Source organism: Raphanus sativus, unplaced genomic scaffold, assembly GCF_000801105.2.
Source record: "Raphanus sativus cultivar WK10039 unplaced genomic scaffold, ASM80110v3 Scaffold0678, whole genome shotgun sequence".
In the NCBI taxonomy this organism is placed as follows: Eukaryota; Viridiplantae; Streptophyta; class Magnoliopsida; order Brassicales; family Brassicaceae; genus Raphanus; species Raphanus sativus.
In genome coordinates this window covers 13,542-32,703 of record NW_026615995.1, presented here as the reverse complement: position 1 = coordinate 32,703, position 19,162 = coordinate 13,542, and the positions used below count along the sequence as shown (strand labels likewise).

Genomic DNA, 19,162 nt, shown 5'->3' with positions numbered 1-19,162 from the left:
GCAAGAACCAATCCAGTCAGAGTCTCCTAAAATCAGAAACTCTCTGAGGAAGAGCATAGCTCTTTCTTCCTCATGTTTCAGGAATCAGAATAGCCTGGCGCAGAGCATAAAGTCCTCGTGTCTTGCAGAGAGCCAGCATATCAGGGCGTCTTTACGTGGAAGCAAGATATTCACAGGTTCTACAGAATCTCTAGCTGCAAGTCTGCGGAGAGGCTTGGAAATTATTGAAACCCGCTGAACCCTGCATCAAAGATGCTCAGTTTCCTTGTCTTCTGATAACTTGACCACGCAACCTTCCACGGAGATACTGCAGGATGAACAACTACCGCCTTCACCACTCTGTCCTTCCTGTAGACAGAAATCTGATAGATTATTAGAGGTTGTTGAGGGAGTAAGTAAACCATGTGAAATAAAGTATGTATATGGATGTCAATTAAAATAAAGCTAACATTGTTGGATTCCTTATGATCAGGATGGATATCATCAGATGGAAGGGCTTTCTGAGAAGCAGCAAGAGCTTCAAAATTTGTGCACAGAGCAAGCAGCCAAAATTGAGCAGCTAACGCGCCTGGTAAACCAATTTTCTGTGTCTTTATGTCTATTCAAAATTGGATCCGCACCTATGGTTAAACAAGTATGGTTACTGTTATATCTTCTCCAGGTTGAGCAACAGAAACATCAAACTGTGAATGAAACAGAACAGTTTTCTTCAGCAAACGAAAATCAGGTTTGTTGTTGTTCTTTACTTTGTGGTTTTCTATAGTGAAAACAAATGATGAGCGATTGTAAACATGTTTTTCATTTTATGGTTTTGCAGCTTCTCAGCTGTAACGATGTTGTTGAGCTTGACCAAGCAAAACAAATCCCAAATGAAGACTCCAAAAAGACAAACATTGATACTGGCGAGAAGGAGGCATTACTTAAAGAAATTGAAGATCTGAAAAGCAAATTGCAGAAACCTGTAACCATGTCCACCAACGAACTGAGATCATCTTTGTTGGCCCGTTCGTTTCAACTACGCAACAAGAACGCTGAAAAAGATATCGAGGAAGAACGACTCAAGTGCACAGAAATGGAGAGCGAGTGGATATCACTGACCGACGAACTCAGAGTCGAGATTGAAACACAACGTTCACGCGCAGAGAAAGCTGAAACACAGCTTAAACAAGAGAAACTATCTACTGAGGAGTTAGAGGATGCACTTCAAAGAGCTGTTCTTGGTCATGCCAGGTTTGTTGAGCACTACACAGAGTTACAAGAGAAGTACAACGACCTAGGCTCAAGGTATAAAGCAACGGGGGAATGGATAACAGAGTTGAAGAAGGCAGTGGCAAAGGCTGGAAAGAAAGGTTGTGGTTCCCGTTTCGCTAAATCACTTGCTACTGAGCTCTCTGCACTCCGAGTAGAAAAAGAAAGGGAAAGAGATTTGTTGAAGAAGGAGAACGTAAGCCTCAAGATTCAACTAAGGGACACTGCTGAAGCTGTTCATACTGCTGGAGAAGTTCTTGTTAGACTCAGAGAAGCCGAACAATCAGCATCAGTTGCTGAGGTAAACAAACAAGATTTTCATGTTTGGACCGATGAACCATTTGTGTGTAAGAGTGACACTGTTTTTTGGTTGCAGGAAAATTTTAATGAAGTGGAAGAAGAAAACGAGAAGCTAAAGAAGAAAATGGAAAAGCTGAAGAGGAGACACAAGTTAGAAATGGCAACAATCAAACAGAATCTAAAGAATAATACATTGCCAGAATCTGCATTACGGCCACTGCACCAGAGGAACTTGGAGATTGAAGAAGAAGGTATGTAGAAGAAACATACCAACGTGCATAGCTTGAAGACCTTTCTCGGATCTGATTGGTATACACACATTAGCTTCCTGTTTATTTTTTTTTACTTGCTGTTAATAATAAGAATAGCGAATGTCTTGTTCCACGAGGCATTTTTGATTATTAGTATTTTGGTTTCCCATTGGAGTTTATTATTTGCTGCTTTAGATTTGAATATTGTGTTTCTGGCGTGCGAAACTGGTCTTCTTTGTATAACTTTAAATTGGTTATTTATTTTATTTATTTTCTCCATTTTAAATTTGTTATCTTTCTTACAATAATATTATGATCAAATCAAATCTTCTTTTGGATATATATCCATCCAGTAAGTAATTAAATAACTTAGTGGAGAATGGGAGAAGTAGGTGCTGGGAGCTAGAAGCTACCGCTACTCGTCAGAGGGTTTAGAGTTCGAGCAACAGGAGTGCACTTAAGAGGATGAGCCATAGTCAAGCTCAGTCCTGCAAGAGCCTCTTCCATGTTAACCTTCTCTTCTTTGAACCTCCATTCAAATCCCTGCACCATCACTCCTATTGCAGTTCCTACAAAGATATGAGCAAGATTTTCTCCAGGACAGCCTCTTCTTCCGCTTCCAAAAGGAATGTACTTAAGTGTTTGCTCTTTTCTCTCCTCCTCTTCTAGAAACCTCTCTGGCTTAAACTCATTAGGATCTTCCCAGTAATGTGGATCTCTCATCACAGCATAAGCATTAACCATTATAGTTGTTTTCTCTGGTAGATAGAACCCTCCTACCTTACACCCTTCTTGGGAGAATCTCTCGAAGATAGGCTCCGGCGGATGCAGTCTTAGCCCTTCCTTGACCACTGCTTGTAAATAAGGGAGGTTTGGTAAATCTGTTTCTTGGATCAACCTTGTCGTCCCCACCACGGAATCGATTTCCCCTCTCAGTCTCTCAAGAGTCTTGGGGCTGTTGATGATCTCTGCCATTGTCCACTGTATTGGTAGCGCCGAGTTGGTAATGCCTGCAAATAAAAGATCCTGCATGCAGTTGCAAAAACAATTTCTTAAGCGTATCAGATTTTTTTTAATTTCTTCAATGAAACCACTTCAATGGAAGTAACATTTACCACACAAAACGACTTGATATGGTTCCTAGTGATCTTATACGCTGCATTTTCGTCTCTATAAGCTGCCAACAACACGTCCATCAAGTCCTTACCCTCTCCCTGCTTCTCTTCGTGTTCCACAAGAATCTTTTCGAGCAGCTCACTGAAGCTGTTTGAAAGAACCTCCACTTCCTTTTTAAACAGCGAGAGAAAAAAGTTCTTTAACCATGGGGGCAATAGGTTAGCCAACAAAATCTTCTTCGACAAAACATCTAACTCAATAGCTAATTCCTTGATTCTCTCCAGCATATCTTCCTCCTCTGGAAAACACCTCCCCATGATCAACTTGCAAATGCTGTCGTTGGTGAGCGTCAATGCTTCCTCAAAGATCTCCACGCTCTCTTTCTTTACTGCCTTCTCGAACAAGTTATTGTAAAACCGATCTAGCTCGTCAGCACGGACTCCTCGTGACCGCTTGAGAGCCTGAGGTCCTAGAAGGTTGGTGACAAGAACCTTCTTCATGAACTTCATGTATTCTCCATAAGGAGCAGAGATGAAGCTGAAAGAACCAGCGATAAGGGAAGCTTCGGTCGGAGGAAAACCGCGAGAGGAGATGTTAACGTCGTGTGCCCTGAAGATCTCATAAGAAACTGAGGCTGAGGAGACAAGGACTATGGGGGAACTGAAGATGTGGAGATAGAGAATAGAACCATACTTGGAGGAGAGTTTCTGTAAAGATCTATGGACTAGAACAGAGAGAAGAAAGTGAAGATGACCAATGATGGGTAGAGAAGGAGGACTAGGAGGCAAAGAAACCTTTGTTTTCCTGAAGAAGAGAGTGTAACAGAGAAGTGATAAGAAGCAAAGTAAGATAAAGATCAAGCAGTTATGTAAGTCAAGGATGACTGTTGCCATCATTGCTTGAGTCGAAAGAAGAAAGATGATGCAGAGAGTTTCAAGATCAAGAAGAATCTGTCTTGCAACAATCTCAAATCAAAGCAAGGCCCCTTTGTGAAATGAGGAAAATATGATCACCTGATTTATATTGGGATCAGAGAGCTCCTCTACTATTTTAAACTTTCCCGCGTGCGACATAGCTTATTAATAAAAAAGCAAGGAGAAGATAATTAAGTTAATTATTGTATCACTTGATAAATCATCAGACCCAGTGCTTTCTTAACCTTCTAGAACACAAACTGTTACTTGGGCTTTAAGACTTCTTTTAGTTTGAAAACATATTCAAACAAGGTTAATCGCCTCACTTATTTGTTTGATGAGAATCGAATATTTGATGTTCTTTCTTAACAAACAAATATAAACAAACATAAATGTGCCTAAATACTTTATTATTTTCATTGACTTATTGTTTTAAGATATTCGTACGTTTATGCAAAGGATATTTGTTATTAATATTTTGAACATGACAACTGAATAAGTTATGTTTTAATATTATTTGTAATACTTTTAATGTGGAATTTATATGTTTAGTACTATTAGAATTTGTATACAGCTCGGTTTTATATATCGGTGCTTACTAACATAATAGCCATATGTTTTCAGTGCTAGGACCAAAGAAATCCGAAGAATTCTGCCAATAAGATCTTAATCAACCATATGTTGAGTGTTAAGTTAAAAATGTAAAATCTCAGGAAGAGCATTTTAATGATGCATATATATAAAAATATATTTTCACGTAAGTAATGTCCGTTTAGCAGATATAATATTGTGAATGAGAAAAAATAACTATTGATATAAGATCATGAATTGGTCTAATTGTTTATGTTTCAAAACATTTACACCGATATAATATTAGCCAAAAATGAAAATAAAAGTAGTTATTAAATGTAGATGTAAATAAGGTAATAGTCAAGACTCAAAATATTTCGTTTTAGAATCCTTAGTCTCACTTGCGATCAAGACCAAACAATAGAGTAGACTAGATTTTAAAATCACCAATCTCAACTTTGGAGATGGTCTACTTATTTTTAATGATGGCACAGCCTCCTCCCTCTGTGGTAATGCTATGGTTCTGAAGGAGTTTGAAATGGCTTTTGGTTTAGCAGTTAACATGAACAAACCTTCAATATTTATAGCCGGGCTAACACTTTTGATCTCCATAAGACAGCGACTGAACTTGGTGTCCGAGTTGATCAATTCTCTATCAGATATCTTTGCCTCCCGACTAACCACTAAAAGTCTGACCAGAGCAGACTATTAGCCTCTCAAATTGATAGGATTCACACTTGGTTCCTCTCCTGGACAAGTAAATCTCTTTCCTATGCGGGCAGATTGCAACTCATTCAATCAGTGATAAGTCAGTATCAAAATTTTCTGGTGCTTTGACGTCATTGAGTCTATGAGTTCTTCATTTCTCTGGTGTGGTTGTCTCAACTCTCCATCAAAAGCTAAGCGAGAAGGTGGTTTGGGCATAACGAAACTAGAGGTCTATTTGATTTGCTTGGCCAAAGCACTATTGTCTCAGACATTCCACTTTCTGGGGGCATGTCGGAAGTATTTTTGTTAGACAAATATGTTGGATTTTCTTGCGGATAAGATTTTTGCATCTGAATCACCAGTGATCAATCATGATTTGCTCACTAACTAATTACACAATGTTTTATTCTTATAACTACGTGAAATAATTAAAAACATGGAAGGTCCACGACAGGCTTCTGTCTTTAGTGTTGCTGAAAAGTCATAAACCATAACTCTTTAGATTCAGAGTTAGAGGGTTGACGGTTCGAGCAACAGGAGTGAGCTTGAGAGGATGAGCCATAGTCAAGGTCAGTCCTACAACAGCCTCTTCCATGTTAACTTTCTCTTCTTTAAATCTCCATTCAAATCCCTGCACCATCACTCCTATCGCAGTTCCTATAAAGATATAAGCTAGATTCTCTCCAGGACAACCTCTTCTTCCGCTTCCAAAAGGAATGTACTTAAGTACTTGCTCTTTTCTCTCCTCCTCTTCTAGAAACCTCTCTGGCTTAAACTCATCAGGATCTACCCAGTAATCTGGATCTCTCATCACAGCATAATCATTAACCATTAGATATGTTTTCTCCGGTACATAGCACCCTCCTATCCTACACCCTTCTTGGGAGAATCTTGCGAAGAGAGGTCCCGCCGGGTGCAGTCTTAGCCCTTCCTTGACCACTGCTTGTAAATAAGGGAGGTTTGGTAAATCTGTTTCTTGGATCAACCTTGTCGTCCCCACCACGGAATCGAGTTCCCCTCTCAGTCTCTCAAGAGTCTTGGGGCTGTTGATGATCTCTGCCATTGTCCATTGTATTGTTTGCACTGAGGTGGTACTGCCTGCAAATAAAAGATCCTGCATGCAGTTGCAAAAACATTTTCTTAAGCATATCAGTTTTATTTCTCTAATAAAACCACCTCAATGGAAGTAATATTTACCACATAAAAGGACTTGATATGGTTCCTAGTAATCTTATACTCTGCATTTTCGTCTCTATAAGCTGCCAACAACACGTCCATCAAGTCCTTACCCTCTCCCTGCTTCTCTTCGTGTTCCACAAGAATCTTTTCGAGCAGCTCATTGAAGCTGTTTGATAGAACCTCCACTTCCTTTTTAAACAGTGAGAGAACAAGCTTCTTTAACCATGGGGGCAACATGTTTGCCAACAAAATCTTCTTCGTCGTAATATCTAACTCAGTAGCTAATCCTTTGACCCTCTCCAGCACACCTCCCTCCTCTGGACAACACCTCCCCATTATCAACTTGCAGACGCTGTTGTTAGTGAGCTTCAACGCTTCCTCACAGATCTCCACGCTCTCTTTCTTCACCGCCTTATCGAATAAGTTTTTGTAAAACCTATCTAGCTCGTCAACACGGACTCTTCGTGACCGCTCAAGAGCCTGAGGTCCTAGCAGGTTGGTGACAAGAACCTTCTTCATGAACTTCCAGTAATCTCCATAGGGAGCAGAGATGAAGCTGAAAGATCCAACGAGTAGGGAGTCGTCGGTCGGAGGGAGACCACGAGAGGAGATGTTAACGTCGTGTGCCCTGAAGATCTCGTAAGCAACTGAGGCTGAGGAGAGGAGGACTATGGGGAAACTGAATATGCGGAGATGGAGAATAGATCCATACTTGGAGGAGAGTTTTTGTAAAGATCTGTGGATTAGTACAGAGAGAAGAAGGTGAAGATGGCCGATGATGGGTATTGAAGGAGGACTTGGAGGCAAAGAAAAGTCCCTTGGTTTCCTGAAGAAGAGAGTGTAACAGAGTAGTGAGAAGAAGCATAAGAGGATAAAGATGAAGCAGTTCTGAAAGTCAACGATGATTGTTGCCACCATTGGTCAAGTGGAAAGAAGAAAGAAGGTGCAGAGTTTTTCAAGATCGAGAAGAATCGGTCATGCTCTCTAGGCTGCTATCAATGTTACATTGAAAAATACACATGTATTAGGATAATATTTTAAAAATGTTTAATAATAAAACACAAAATGGGTTTTTAGTTTTGCAATAAGTGTGGGATCAAGATAGTCCCACTCTTTAATCGATGATCATGATTGGATTTTGAGCCCATTAACATGCTATGTCATTCTTTATTTTTAGCTTCTGAAAATCTGTTTTTGGAAGTCTGCTGTTTATGTGTCCTACTCTTGATGTAACCAGTTAAACTTGCCTGTTGTCCAAGTAACTTACATACTTTGGGCCTTGGCCGACATCTCATGAATGTCGCTAAAAGTCAACTTTGAGTTTGGAAATATCATCAGGATCATAAACTAATTATAGTGTTGATTCACTATCTGATTAAAATCCAATGAGGAGACCAGTTAAATGAATATTAAAGGGGATGTATTCATTATGAAATTTGGAAGGATTTATAAAGATTTAAGTTTTAATGTGTTAAGAAAATTTGTATATCTATATATTTTGCATGATTATTAAACATGCTTTAGAGAATAATATTTGAATCTCTTTTAGTCTTTTCAGAAATTGCCAGAAAACAAGAGTTTGGAAAAGGTTTTATGTGTTTGATAATCCAAACCTGTTGCGCTAAATATATACAAATATCGAACACTATAGAATGCCTTAATATAAATAATGAATAATAGGTAGTGTTTTCTTATATTAAGTGAAGAAATAAAAAATTAAACTTTAAATAAAAAGTATATATATAAATATAAATCATAAAAACTAAACCATAAATCATAATCATTAGTAAACCTTAAACTTTGGATAAATCATGAACTCTAAAATTTATGACTTATCAAGAGCATAGAATTTAGTGTTTATGATTTAATGTTTGGATTCAAAGTTTAGAGTTTAGTGTTTTGTTGATGACGTTGCAATATTAACTTTTTGCAATTATTACTATTTTTTATTTATTTATTTACTTTTATTTTTAAAAATGTGTTATAATTTGATGAACTTTTATTACTTTGTTTCATTTTTCTTAAGTTATTTAATATGAAATAAAAGAATATTATTGGTTGCGGAGGATGATTGATTATCAAACCATAAACGTGCTATAATTTGTTTATACGATTCGTAAAAGCCAAAGACAAAGTGAGACATATTTCATTGGGAGACAAACAAAGGAGAAAATGATTTTTTTTTGTCGGGAGGACAAAATGATATCTACGATCTTTTTCTTTGTCGATTTCCACGACATGCTACTGGTCCTGCAGTTGTTTTTATTCATTATCAAGAAATACAAATTAGTAAATAAAAAAGCTGAAGCTACAAAATTTCAAATGAAATCGTATACTATTAAACAAAAATATGTTATTCAATTGTTTAATCTTTTTTATCTCTGTAAAAGATGTCAAAATAACATTTTTTATTTAGTAACGAGGAAGTATAACTCAACTCAAACCTCGTTAAATGCAGCTTTTAACCACTAAAAGACAAAAAATGTTTGAACCTCAATGGAAAAAATACGAGAATTGTACTATTAAAAAAAATGAGAATTGATGGGTTTTCTTTTTCCCGATGCGATTATCTCATCTCGAATTATTGTTTTCGGAAAAGAACAACTTTTGAACAGTACAATTGACCAAACTAAAATAAACCACATAAAACCGAGAAAAATGGCAAGACTAAAACCGAAAACAATACGGTTTTACACAATAAACCAAACTCAACCATAGATAACCAACTCACCTGGAAGACTTGGACACACGGAAACATATAATAAAAAACAAAGCTCCCTTATTACTTGAACTAGCTTGCGGACCACTTAACCAAAGACTCACGAGCATTTCGAAGTTAAAGGGCTTGCGGTTCGAGCAACAGGAATGAACTTAGGAGGATGAGCCATGGTCAAGCTCAGTCCTAAAACAGTCTCTTCCATGATAACTTTATCACCTCCTTTGATTCTCCAGTCAAATCCCTGCACCATCATCCCAACAGCAGTTCCTAGAAAGACATAAGCTAGGTTTGCTCCAGGACAGCCTCTCCTCCCGCCGCCGAAAGGAATATACTTGAGTGCTTGCTCTCTTCTCTCTTCCTCTTCAACTGTCCTTGAAGAATCTTGAAGAAACCTCTCGGGCTTAAACTCATCAGGATCTTCCCAGTAATCAGGATCTCTCATTATAGCATAAACATTAATAGCAAATGATGTCTCCTCCGGTATGTAGAACTCTCTGATCCTAAACCCTTTTTGAGAGATCCTTCCAAAGACAGTCCCCGGCGGGTGCAGTCTTAGTACTTCCTTGACAACGGCTTGTAGGTAAGGAAGATTTGGTAGATCAGTTTCATGAATCAACCTTGTGCCTTGACCTACAAGGCAATCGATCTCTTCTCTCAATCTCTGGAGAACGTTAGGGTTTTTAATAATCTCCGCCATTGCCCACTGTGCTGCTTGCGCTGAGGCGTCTGTGCCTGCAAATAAAAGATCCTGAAAGTTGCGAAAACGTGTTTATTAGTAGTAACCACGGTTCAGTCAAAACCACTTTATGGATGTGGTGTGAGGAACATGTACCGCGAACAACGTCTTGATGTGTTTCCTAGTGATCTTGTACCCTGACTTATCGTCTCCATAAGCAGCCAACAACGCTTCCATCAAGTCTGTTTCTTGATGTCCGTCCTGTTTCTTTTCGTGTTCCACAAGAATCCTTTCGAACAGCTCATCGAACTTGTCGGAAACAACCATCATTTCCTTTTTAATCAGTAACATTACAAGACGCTTAAACCGTGGACGCAACAAGGACCCCAATACTATCTTCTTTCCCAAGGCAAGAGATTCGCTAGCCACGCTTCTGACTCTCTCTGCTTCACCGTTCTCCTCGGAACAACTCCTTCCTATGATCATCCTGCATATACTATTATTAGTAAGATTTATCACTTCTTTAATGATCTCAACACTCTCTTCCTTCCTCGCTTTATCAAGCAGGCTTGAGTAGACCCGCTCTAGCTCATCTGCACGAACGTCTCTTGACCGCTCAAGTGCCTGTGCTCCGAGCAGCTTTGTGACGAGAACCTTCTTCATGAACTTCCAGTGATCTCCATAGGGAGAGGAGACAAAGCTTGAAGATCCTGCAAAAAGAGAGTCGTCGATGGGAGGAGGGCCGCGAGAGGAGATGTCGGCGTCATGGGCCTTGAAGATCTCATAAGCGACGGAGGCGGAAGAGACGATGACCATGGGAATGTTGAAGATGCGGAGATGGAAGAGAGGTCCATAATTGGATGAGAGTTTCTGAAGAGACTTGTGGGTTGGAGTAGAGAGGAGAAGGTGAAGATGGCCAATGATTGGGAGAGAAGGAGGGCTCGGAGGCAGATCATCAAAGCCACGGCTTGACCCGCTTGGTTTCTTGAAAAAGAGGTAGTAACAAAGGAATGAGAAGAAGATGATGAATATGAAGCAGTTTTGATAGCCAACCATGGTCATTGTTGCAATTCTTTCTCAAAGTGATGGTTATTTATTTATAGCACAAAAAATATACAGAAATTCCCACCATAGAGAGTTTTTTTTCTTTTAAACAATTATGTAGACTAAGGAAAAAATGTTTACAAAGAATCTTCAGCATAGTACAAATAAATCTGGTTATAATTAAATCTTTATAAAATGACTCAGATAATGCACTTAAATATAGATATTATCGTTGTCAAATCATCTACATAATCTTTTCTTAATTGTAATCTCATAATAAATCAGTGATAATCTTTTTAATCGAAAATATAGCTTCACAATTATCAAAGTAACCAAAATATTTCATTTAAAAGTAAATAGACACTTATAATTCTATAGTTAACTTTTTTTTTTTGAACATCAATTCTATAGTTAACTAATCTTACACTTATTGGGGTGAAGTGGAGTTCAGGAATTTTAAAAATTAATAAATAAGTACTAACAATTTTTAAATAAGATTTTAAAAATAGTTTCAAAGAATTTTTTTGATTTCAAAATTTAAAATTATGAAAAATAGAAAAGTTTAGATTTATAAACGTATTATTCAATATAATAAATTTTTATGTTATTATTATTTATTTAAGTATCTATAAAATAAGGATATAATAATCTTTTATCTCTTATAATTGACTTTTTTTAGTCATTTTCTTCTTTATGTCCTATTTTGATGAAAATTCTATTTAGAATCTTTTTAAGACAATTGACCAAAAATGTATTTGTAACACTCATGCCCTTCCTTTTTGTGTACCCATGAAGCTCTCTTTCTAGATCTACACAAATACCTGAAAAATAAATATATTTTGGTTACATATATGTAATTAAATCAATCTTTTTTAAAGCAGTCATCATACACTACCATACACTAGAAAACGAGATGTGACCGTATTTTTTGATTGAAAACATGTGATCTATCTTATTAAAACAGAAACATTATAACTTCTTCTAGGTGGATTTTTAAGTTGGACATCACATTATTATTCTTAATCTAACATTTCATTTAAATATTTCCTTAAAGAGTTAGATATCAACCATCTATTAATTAACTCCACAATAAGATCTATGTCTTACATTATATACATCTATTAAACAAATATCTATTCTTTTCGTTAGAGTATACTCACATTATCATATTTATATTATATCATAGTACAAATATAACATCATTCTCTTTTATTATAGTCAAATGAATACAATAAACCTCTCTTTTATTATAGTCAAATGAATACGATAAATGTCTCCAATATTTACACGAGTTGAGTTATTAAAAATAAAATATAAATAGATAGAAATAAAAATAAATATTACACATGTTATTAAAAATATAAATATTATTACACGAGTAGGTTGACAAAAAATTACAAAAATTACACGAATCTTTAGCCAGTCATTTATACAACTAAACCAAATGATTCAGTTAACCAAATAACTCTCAACCTACAATATCGGATTTTAAAAAACAATTATTTGGCATCAAAATACTGATGAATCTTTAAATTTTTAAATAGCTTGATACATAACTTTTAAAACTCAATACTAAAGATATCAGAATATATTTTTTGATTCTCAAATAATCGAGGTTTACTTTTGAATATACACTGAATAGAATATACTAACATATATTCTTATTTCAAAAAACATCAATTTATACTTTAGCCAGTCATTACACGAATTGATTCAATTAACCAAATAACTCTCAACCTACAATATCGGATTTAAAAAAACAATTATTTGGCATCAAATACTGATGAATCTTTAAATTTTTAAATAGCTTGATACATAACTTTTAAAACTCAATACTAAAGATATCAGAATATATTTTTTGATTCTCAAATAATCGAGGTTTACTTTGAATATACACTGAATAGAATATACTAACGTATATTCTTATTTCAAAAACATCAATTTATACTTTTAAAAAAAATCGATTATTGAAAAACCTCTTCACCAAGTTGAGTCTACTATACCTAAAATCTCGGTTACAATCAAATATTCACAATCAAATTGCCAGATTTGAAAAATCATGAATATGGAAAACCCTTTTCTCCAAGTTTATTCTACTATACCTAAAATCTCGGTGTCAATAGATTTTGTATTTATTATATCTAACTTAATAGGTTAGAAAATATTCAATTCCTCCCACTTAAAATGTGTGTACAAGTACTTGCCTTCGTATTTATCATTGGACATTCACAAACCATTCAGAAAAAACTCCCAAAAAGCACAATGTCAAAACCAAATCGTATTGTTTGATATTATGTTAGTGTTTTCACCATACAGTTATATCTCTAATACACAAATGAAAAACTATTAATAGAAAAAACAGTTTTAACATTTTTCTTAAACAATGAGAAAACTCGAAATTATATAAAACCATATTATGTGAAAAGGACAAACTTCAAATTATATTAACTATTATAGAATATATGTTATGTGTTAAAAATAAAAAACAAATCCGCGCGGTCGCGCGGGTCATGATCTAGTCTAATTTTAAAGTTAACACCCACTCACAGATAAGTGTGGGTTCAAATGGAATACCAACCTACTATTTAGATATTTTTATGCTCCACTCTTGGACGATAACCAGGTTAAACGCTCCTTTACTGTTTCCTTATCCACTCTATGCTTTATATCGTCCATGGCAGACAAAGCAACTAATAGTGCTTCGAAAAGTTTAAGTAGAGATTTAGTCAGCAGCCCGATAAATACCAAACCAATACTTGAGACTTGAGTGGAGAGTGGAGAACGTTTTGCGGCAGCTAAATCACTCTGGGTCAATTGGGTTAAAGTGTATCTCATTAGGAAGGGGTCGATATGGATGGTGAGGGAAAACACTCAGTCGGGCGCCTGGATGTGGAGAAAACTTCTTAAATATCGAGATATTGCAAAAACGTTTTACAGTGTCGAAGTGAAGAATGGGGAAAGAACTTCTTTTTGGTATGAAAGGTGGTCTCCTATGGGATGTATTAAAGATGTTGTGGGTGAAAGAAGATGTTTTGGGTTTGGTATTCAGATGGAAGCGACTGTGGCAGAGTGTAGAGGTCACATAAAGAAGAGGCATCGAAACCAGATTTGGAACAGAGTAGAAGAAGAGATTGAGAAGTATAAAATGAGAATATCGAATGAGGAGGATATCTCATTGCGGAGGGATGGAAAAGGAAGGTATAAAAGAAGATTCTTAACTCATGGAACTTGGTTAAGTGTGAGAGAAAGACATGTTGAATGTTCCTGGTATGAAGCTGTGTGGTTTAAGAATGCTACTCCAAAGTACTCGTTTATTACTTGGATAGCAATGCATGGGAGATTGTCAACTGGGGATAGAATGAGGAGTTGGAATGAGAACGTTGATGCTTCGTGTGTGTTGTGCCAAGAACCTTTGGAGACGAGAAATCATTTGTTCTTTGAGTGCTCTTACTCTAAACAAATATGGGAGACGCTAATGAAGGGAGTTTTGAAAGACAGATTCGTAGTTGATTGGGAGAATGTCATTGAGCTTGCTATGAAGAATGAAGGATGGGATAAAGTGACTTTGTTTGTTGTAAGCTATGTTCTGCAACTGACAATTCACACAATTTGGATGGAGAGAAATAGAAGAAGGCACGGGGAAGAACCAAGACCAGTGGGGGTTTTTGAACAGAATGATTGACAAGTTTATGAGAAACAAGATTACCATTTTACAGAGGAAGGGGAGTAAAGGATTTGACAAGGCGATGGAGTTCTGGTTTGAAACCAGATGATTTTACTATAGGAAAATTGGAGATAAAAAGATAGTTTTCTTTTCAGCTTCTTACTTTAAAAAGGTTACACTTGATGTAGAAACAGTCTTTTTTTGAATTAAATTTAACATTTAGTTCAAAAAAAATAAATAAAATAAACCAGTTCGAAATTAGTGAAAATATAATAATTTAAATCCTGATAAACCTGGTAAGAATCATAAAAATATATGTCATTAACCTGTGATTGGATACTGGTTGGCCTGATAAAAGATCCAGAAAAAAAACATAATGTATTTTTCATAATGCTATATTTAAAATGATTAAACTTTTAATATAATTTGTAACAGTACACAAAATTAAATAAATTATTTGATATGTATTTTTTTAATTTTAGTGAAACTTTTACTATATCGTTTATATTGGCTTAATTTAATATTATTTTATTTTTTGTTGTTGATAATCTATTATAAGTTTTGTTATTTTCATTTATTTTGGATTAAAAAATAGCTTATAATAAGTATTATTTGATTTCTTAATATTTAGCCACAACCTTAATTTGGTACAAAAATTAGCCTGGTTTTTTTTTTCATGGCAAGACTGATGAAAATAAATAATATTTTAAATTTTTTATTATATTTATAAATAAAATTTAGTTTTGATAGCATCTTACGTTTTTCAATGTTAATAATATTATATTAATATTAAATTATATATTAAATTATATATTAAATTTTATCAATCTATCGCACCACATATTAATCAGACGATCCGTTCACCATGGAAATAATCTTCTTCAGTATATGAGTCGGTTTTAAAAAATACTGCATAAGTAGTAATAAAATTTAATTATTTTTCGTTTTGTAATGAGCCATGTTAGCGCAAAAAGACATGTTGCAGGCGGGAAGATTTTAAAATAGCAGAGGAGCTCTCTGATCCCAATCTACATGTGATCATATCCTCCTTTTTTTTTTTTGAGAAAATCATATTCTCCTTATTTCACAACAGCTTCACAAAGGGGTCTTTCTTTTATGTTTGTTGCTCTCTGATCCCAATCTACTTCTCACCACTTGATATTGAAAATCTCTGCATCATCTTTCTTCTTTCGACTTGGCAATGATGACAACAAAAATCATTGACTTTCAGAACTGCTTAATCTTTATCTTCCTATGCTTTAGTTTTGCTGCTGCTTGTCAATGTACACTTCCAATCAATTTTAATAATATATATATAAAGTATGATACATATGTTGATGTAAAAACTATATTTGTAATTATATTTAGTTTTCTTACTAATAGAAAATATGATATATAAGTTGATGTAAAAAACTACATTTGTAATTATATTTAGTTTATTTTTACTAATGTGATATAGGGGTGGGCATTTTACCCGATATCCGAAGTGACACCCGAACCCGATCCGAAAAACCCGAACCGAAATCCGAACCGAAGTAGCAAAATACCCGAATGGATATTAAGTTAGGAGAGATTGGATATCCGAACCCGAACGGGTAATACCCGAACCCGAATGGATATCCGAAGATAACCGAACATATGTATATTTACCTTTATTTTTCTAGTTTACATCTCTCATTTTATTTAAAATATTTAAATTGATGTTACACATACTTTAAGATCATATAGTATATATATAATTATGAAGAAAATAATTTGATATTCATTTAAAATGCATGTCAAATTTTTTATTTCATGTATTAACAAAAGTTACATCCAAAGTTTAAAAACAATAGCCAAATTAATATTTTTATTTTTGAAATGTTATATCCAAATCTATTAATCACTCAATCTATAAAAAAATAGAAAAATCAGTTAAGTGAAATCTATATTTTTAAATACAAGAAACTTTAAAAAATTGAAAATTTTATTTTTATTTCTTCTAAAATCTAAATATCCGAACCCGATCCAAAATAACCGAACCCGAACTAAAAATACCCGAACCCGACCCGAAGTACAGAAATACCCGAACGGGTTTTATATCCCTATACCAAAATACCCGAAAATCCGAAATACCTGACCCGAACCCGAACGGGTACCCGAACGCCCATATATGAGTTAATTGTTATTAAAATACTTCAAAAGTATTGCCAACGATAAATAATTATATAGAAAATTTACTTTAATAATAATATAAGAATTATTAGCTATTACCATATTTTAAAAATACTGTCAAAAATATAAATCTTTTTAAGAGAAATTGTACAAGATACACTTAAGCTATATCCTATTTTTCTTGTTGAAAACGAACGTAGTGATGACAGATGCAAATCATTTCGCAAATAATGTTTAAAGAATTATTTTAATATTTTTTATATAGTTTGACACCTGGTTTTTTGCCAAATGGTTATAGTATGAGTTTTGAGAATGGGAAATGACCTCTACGAAATAATCTTCCATCTGTTTTTTTCACTTTTGAGCCACAGTTTGATGTGTTATTATCCAAGTTGAGTGTTACAGATTTTCACACTCCTACTTGAGGGAGGGAATATTTGGAAGTATATATAATATCCAATTCTTAGATATATGTACAAATCTATTTAAGATATATTCCAATTATGTTTAGGACTATTATCAAACTCTATTGAATAAATATAGTGTAAGCTGCGATGTTTGTCAATAAGAAAGTTTTCTTAAAATTCTGAATACTGAGATTTACACTTCACAAAGGGGTCTTTCTTTAATTTGAGATTGTTGCAAGACCATTCTTCTTGATCTTGAAAATCTCTCCATCATTTTTCTTCTTTCGACTTGAGAAATGATGACAACAATCATCCTTGACTTTCAGAAATGCTTCATCTTTATCCTCCTATGCTTCTTATCACTACTCTGTTACACTCTCTTCTTCAGGAAACCAAAGGACTTTCCTTTGCCTCCTAGCCCTCCTTCTCTACCCATCATCGGTCATCTTCACTTTCTTCTCTCTGTTCTAGTCCATAGATCTTTACAGAAACTCTCATCCAAGTATGGTTCTATTCTCTATCTCCACATCTTCAGTTCCCCCATAGTCCTTGTCTCCTCAGCGTCAGTTGCTTACGAGATCTTCAGGGCACACGACGTTAACATCTCCTCTCGTGGATTCCCTCCGACCGAAGCTTCCCTTTTCGCTGGTTCTTTCAGCTTCATCTCTGCTCCAAATGGAGATTACTGGAAGTTCATGAAGAAGGTTCTTGTCACCAACCTTCTTGGACCTCAGGCTCTCAAGCGGTCACGAAAAGTCTGTGCTGATGAGCTAGGTCGGTTTTACGATAACTTGTTCAAGAAGGCATTGAAGAATGAGACCGTGGAGATTTTTGAGGAAGCATTGAAGCTCACTAACAACAGCATCTGCAAGTTGATCATGGGGAGGTGTTGTCCAGAGGAGGAAGATGTGATGGAGAGAGTCAAGGGATTAGTTACTGAGTTAGATGTTTTGTCGAAGAAGATTTTGTTGGAAAACATGTTGCCGCCATGGTTACAGAAGCTTGTTCTCTCACTGTTTAAAAAGGAAGAGAAGGTTCTTTCAAACAGCTTCAATGAACTGCTCGAAAAGATTCTTGTGGAACACGAAGAGAACCATGGAGAGCATCATCAAAGTAAGGACTTGATGGACGTGTTGTTGGAAGCTTATGGAGACGAAAATGCAGCGTATAAGATCACTAGGAACCATATCAAGTCGTTTTGTGTGGTAAATATTACTTTCATTAAAGTGGTTTCATTGAGAAATAAAAAATGCTATGCTTAAGAAAATGTTTTTGCAACTGCATGCAGGATCTTTTATTTGCAGGCACTACCACCCCGGCGATACCAATACCGTGGATATTGGCAGAGATCATCAAAAGCCCCAAGACTCTTGAGAGACTGAGAGGGGAACTGGATTCCGTGGTGGGGACGACAAGGTTGATCCAAGAAACAGATTTACCAAACCTGCCTTATTTGCAAGCAGTGGTCAAGGAAGGGCTAAGACTGCACCCGCCGGAGCCCATCTTTGAGAGATTCTCCCAAGAAGGATGTAAGGTAGGAGGGTTCTATCTACCAGAGAAAACATCTCTAATGGTTAATGCCTATGCTGTGATGAGAGATCCAGATTACTGGACAGATCCTAATGAGTTTAAGCCAGAGAGGTTTCTAGAAGACGAGGAGAGAAAAGAGCATGCACTTAGGTACATTTCTTTTGGAAGTGGAAGAAGAGGTTGTCCTGGAGAAAATCTATCTCATATCTTTATGGGAACCGCAATAGGAGTGATGGTGCAGGGATTTGAATGGAGATTCAAAGAAGAGAAAGTTAACATGGAAGAGACTATTGTAGGACTGTCCTTGACTATGGCTCATCCTCTCAAGCTCACTCCTATTGCTCGAACCCCAAACCCTCTAATATGTTTGCCATAAAATAGTTTAAATGTGTGTGAACCCTCTAATATGTATGCCATAAAATAGTTTAAATGTGTGTGACTCTCACATTGATTCTTATAATGGTTAATTATAATAATAATTTTAATGAATAAATTTATTACTAAAATATCAATATTAATATCTTTGTTTATTTTTATATTTATTTTCAAAATTACCTTATTATCAAGAAAACAATATCTATAATACAAATTTACATCGTATTTTTGTATTTAAAACATATAATTTAATAAAAATGAATTTCCCTTTATATAAATAAAAAACTTAATATAAAATAATATCTTT

At 35.3% G+C, this 19,162-nt stretch overlaps 3 protein-coding genes and 2 pseudogenes across 3 annotated transcripts; 2 read left to right on the top strand and 3 right to left on the bottom strand.

The window, feature by feature from the left end:
- The first annotated feature begins 257 nt into the window (after positions 1–257).
- On the top strand, positions 258–2,078 carry LOC130502720 (kinesin-like protein KIN-12F). The gene is made up of 5 exons (XM_056997516.1): positions 258–379; positions 473–571; positions 662–727; positions 818–1,549; positions 1,625–2,078. Exons 2-5 carry the CDS (start codon positions 488–490, stop codon positions 1,805–1,807), a joined length of 1,065 nt encoding a protein of 354 aa, XP_056853496.1. The 5' UTR covers positions 258–379; positions 473–487; the 3' UTR covers positions 1,808–2,078.
- A 123-nt stretch (positions 2,079–2,201) lies between these two features.
- Positions 2,202–3,811, bottom strand: LOC130502719 (cytochrome P450 705A20-like; annotated as a pseudogene).
- A 900-nt stretch (positions 3,812–4,711) lies between these two features.
- On the bottom strand, positions 4,712–7,308 carry LOC130502721 (cytochrome P450 705A22-like). The gene is made up of 2 exons (XM_056997518.1): positions 6,305–7,308; positions 4,712–6,221 (listed from the first exon to the last, which is right to left on the bottom strand). The coding sequence occupies exons 1-2, from the start codon at positions 7,202–7,204 to the stop codon at positions 5,589–5,591; spliced, it is 1,533 nt and encodes a 510-aa protein (XP_056853498.1). The 5' UTR covers positions 7,205–7,308; the 3' UTR covers positions 4,712–5,588.
- A 1,506-nt stretch (positions 7,309–8,814) lies between these two features.
- Positions 8,815–10,764, bottom strand: LOC108838618 (cytochrome P450 705A22-like). The gene is made up of 2 exons (XM_018611523.2): positions 9,838–10,764; positions 8,815–9,753 (listed from the first exon to the last, which is right to left on the bottom strand). Exons 1-2 carry the CDS (start codon positions 10,741–10,743, stop codon positions 9,106–9,108), a joined length of 1,554 nt encoding a protein of 517 aa, XP_018467025.2. The 5' UTR covers positions 10,744–10,764; the 3' UTR covers positions 8,815–9,105.
- A 6,482-nt stretch (positions 10,765–17,246) lies between these two features.
- LOC108860324 (cytochrome P450 705A5-like) lies at positions 17,247–18,910 on the top strand (annotated as a pseudogene).
- Positions 18,911–19,162: the final 252 nt, after the last annotated feature.